The 2,111-nt window shown below is 62.2% G+C and overlaps 1 protein-coding gene across 1 annotated transcript; it reads right to left on the bottom strand.

Moving 5' to 3' along the window:
- Positions 1–1,602: 1,602 nt before the first annotated feature.
- Positions 1,603–2,046, bottom strand: LOC109364925 (homeobox protein notochord-like; the record flags this gene model as incomplete). The annotated part of the gene is made up of 1 exon (XM_019611503.1): positions 1,603–2,046. A coding segment is annotated over one exon (444 nt), but the record flags the coding sequence as incomplete, so codon positions are not given.
- Positions 2,047–2,111: the final 65 nt, after the last annotated feature.

Here is a 2,111-nt window from a genome sequence, read left to right as displayed (position 1 = left end):
GGACGGATGGACGGATGGATGGATGGATGGATGGATGGACGGATGGAGATGGATGGACGGATGGACAGATGGATGGATGGATGGATGGACGGATGGACGGATGGATGGATGGATGAGAGGTTGGACAGAAGAGTGTGTGGTTGGATGGATGGACAGAATGATGGTGGATGGATGGAGAGAGGGGTGGATTGATGGGCAGATGGATGGAACGATGGATGGATGGATGGACGGATGGACAGATGGACAGATGGATGATCCCCATCAGACCCCCACAGATGTCCCCGTCAGCCCCACACGGATGTCCCCATGCCCACAGCTCCCACTTTGGGACACTTTGGGGAACCACAAAGATGCCGATGGAAGTCCCTGATCCCCCAGCTCCCCTTTTGGGATATGGGGACCGGGATGGATGCTGACGGACACCCCGAGCTCCTGCAGCCCCGGGGATGCTCCACCACCCCAGCGAGGGCAGGAGGGGCCCCAAAGGCTGTGGGGCACCCAGACCCGAGCCTGCCATTGAACTCCTGACCCAGAAAGCAAATCCCCCTCCCGGGATGGCCGCCCCTCCCCACTCCCCCTGGGGATTTAAGGGAATTATCACCGGGTCGTTCCGCTCAGCCGACCCCAAAACCGCTCTGCTGCACACCTCGATCCCGTGGTGACACCCTAATGACACCCTAATGACACCCTAATGACAGACACCGCCCGCCCCGCCGGAGGGGATGCATTTCCAAGCTGCTGCTTTAGGAGTTAATTAAAGGATTCCGCCGGCTAATTAAACCGCCTTAACGCTGAGCTGGCATTTCTGGGGATTAAGGAGAAAATCACGGCGCTGGGGGCCCCCAAAAGTGGGACCTGGTGCATGGGATGGGGGAAAGCACCAAAAGAGGTCATTTTTCAGGCGGGAGACCGAGGAGGGTGTGCCTGTGTGGGGGTGGGGTGGCACAGGGGTGTCCCCGCAGATGTGGGCTCCAAAGCTATAGGGCGAGGGTAACCCCCCATAGCACCGCACACACCTGGACCCCAACCCAAATCCCCTCTCCCAGCCAAATCCCAAACACCACGCTGACTTCAAAGCCACGGGGTGAAGGTCACCCACCACGCACACCTCCCCTGGATCCCAATGGAAATCCCACCCCCATCCAAAAGCCATGGGGTGAGGGTCCCCCACCCACAGCACCACACGCACCTTGCAGACCCCGACCCCAATCCCGCCCCAACCAAATCCCAACCTCCGCATCGGCTCCAAAGCCACAGGACAAGAGAGATCCATCACCCGCATCCCAACCAACTCCCGGCCTCGGCGTTGGCTCCAAAGCCGTGGGGTGAAGTCGACTCGTCCATAGCACCACCCACGCCTCCCGTGGACCCCAACCCAAATCCCACCCCCAACCAAATCCCAACCTCTGCGTTGGCTCCAAAGCCACGGGGTGAGGACAATTCATCCTGGCACCACACGCCTCTCCTGGACCCCGACCGAAATTCCATCTCCCAACCAAATCCCAACCATTGCCTTTGCTCCAAAGCCGCGGGGCGAGGCTCCCCCACCCACGGCACCGCAGCAGACCCCAACCCAAACCCAAACCCCAACCCCAACCCCACCTTGGCTCCACAACACCCCGCACCACTCTCCCTTCTCCAGGCGGCCCCAAGAGGCGCCCACCTCCCACCCGGAGGCCTCGGCGGCCCCCACCCCGCATCGGGATCCGATCCTGGGGTCCCCACTTGGGACCCCCCCTCACCTGCGTCTCGGAGAGGTTGAGCTGCCTGGCCAGCTCGGTGCGCTCGCGGCCCACCACGTAATGGCAGCGCTGGAACTCCAGCTCCAGGCGGTAGAGCTGCTCCGCCGTGAAGGACGTGCGAGTCCGCTTGGGCCGGTCCAGGTCCAGGCCTTTGGGGAGCACGATCTCCCTGATCGTCCCTTTGGCATCTGGGGGGGACGGGAGAGGGGGGAGAAGTGGGCCGTGGGGTCGGTTGTGGGGCTGAGCGATGTCCCCTCCGACCCCAAGTGGATCATTGAACCGTCGGATCAGAACCGTCACAGCACTGGGTGGGAAGCAGCCCGGACCACCCACAGCTCCCCATAAGCGTGGCAGGTTTGGGCTGGGGGG

This window comes from Meleagris gallopavo, unplaced genomic scaffold (genome assembly GCF_000146605.3).
Source record: "Meleagris gallopavo isolate NT-WF06-2002-E0010 breed Aviagen turkey brand Nicholas breeding stock unplaced genomic scaffold, Turkey_5.1 ChrUn_random_7180001938241, whole genome shotgun sequence".
NCBI lineage: Eukaryota > Metazoa > Chordata > Aves > Galliformes > Phasianidae > Meleagris > Meleagris gallopavo.
Note: the sequence above shows the minus strand (reverse complement) of the source record. Positions and strands in the feature narration are given on the sequence as shown.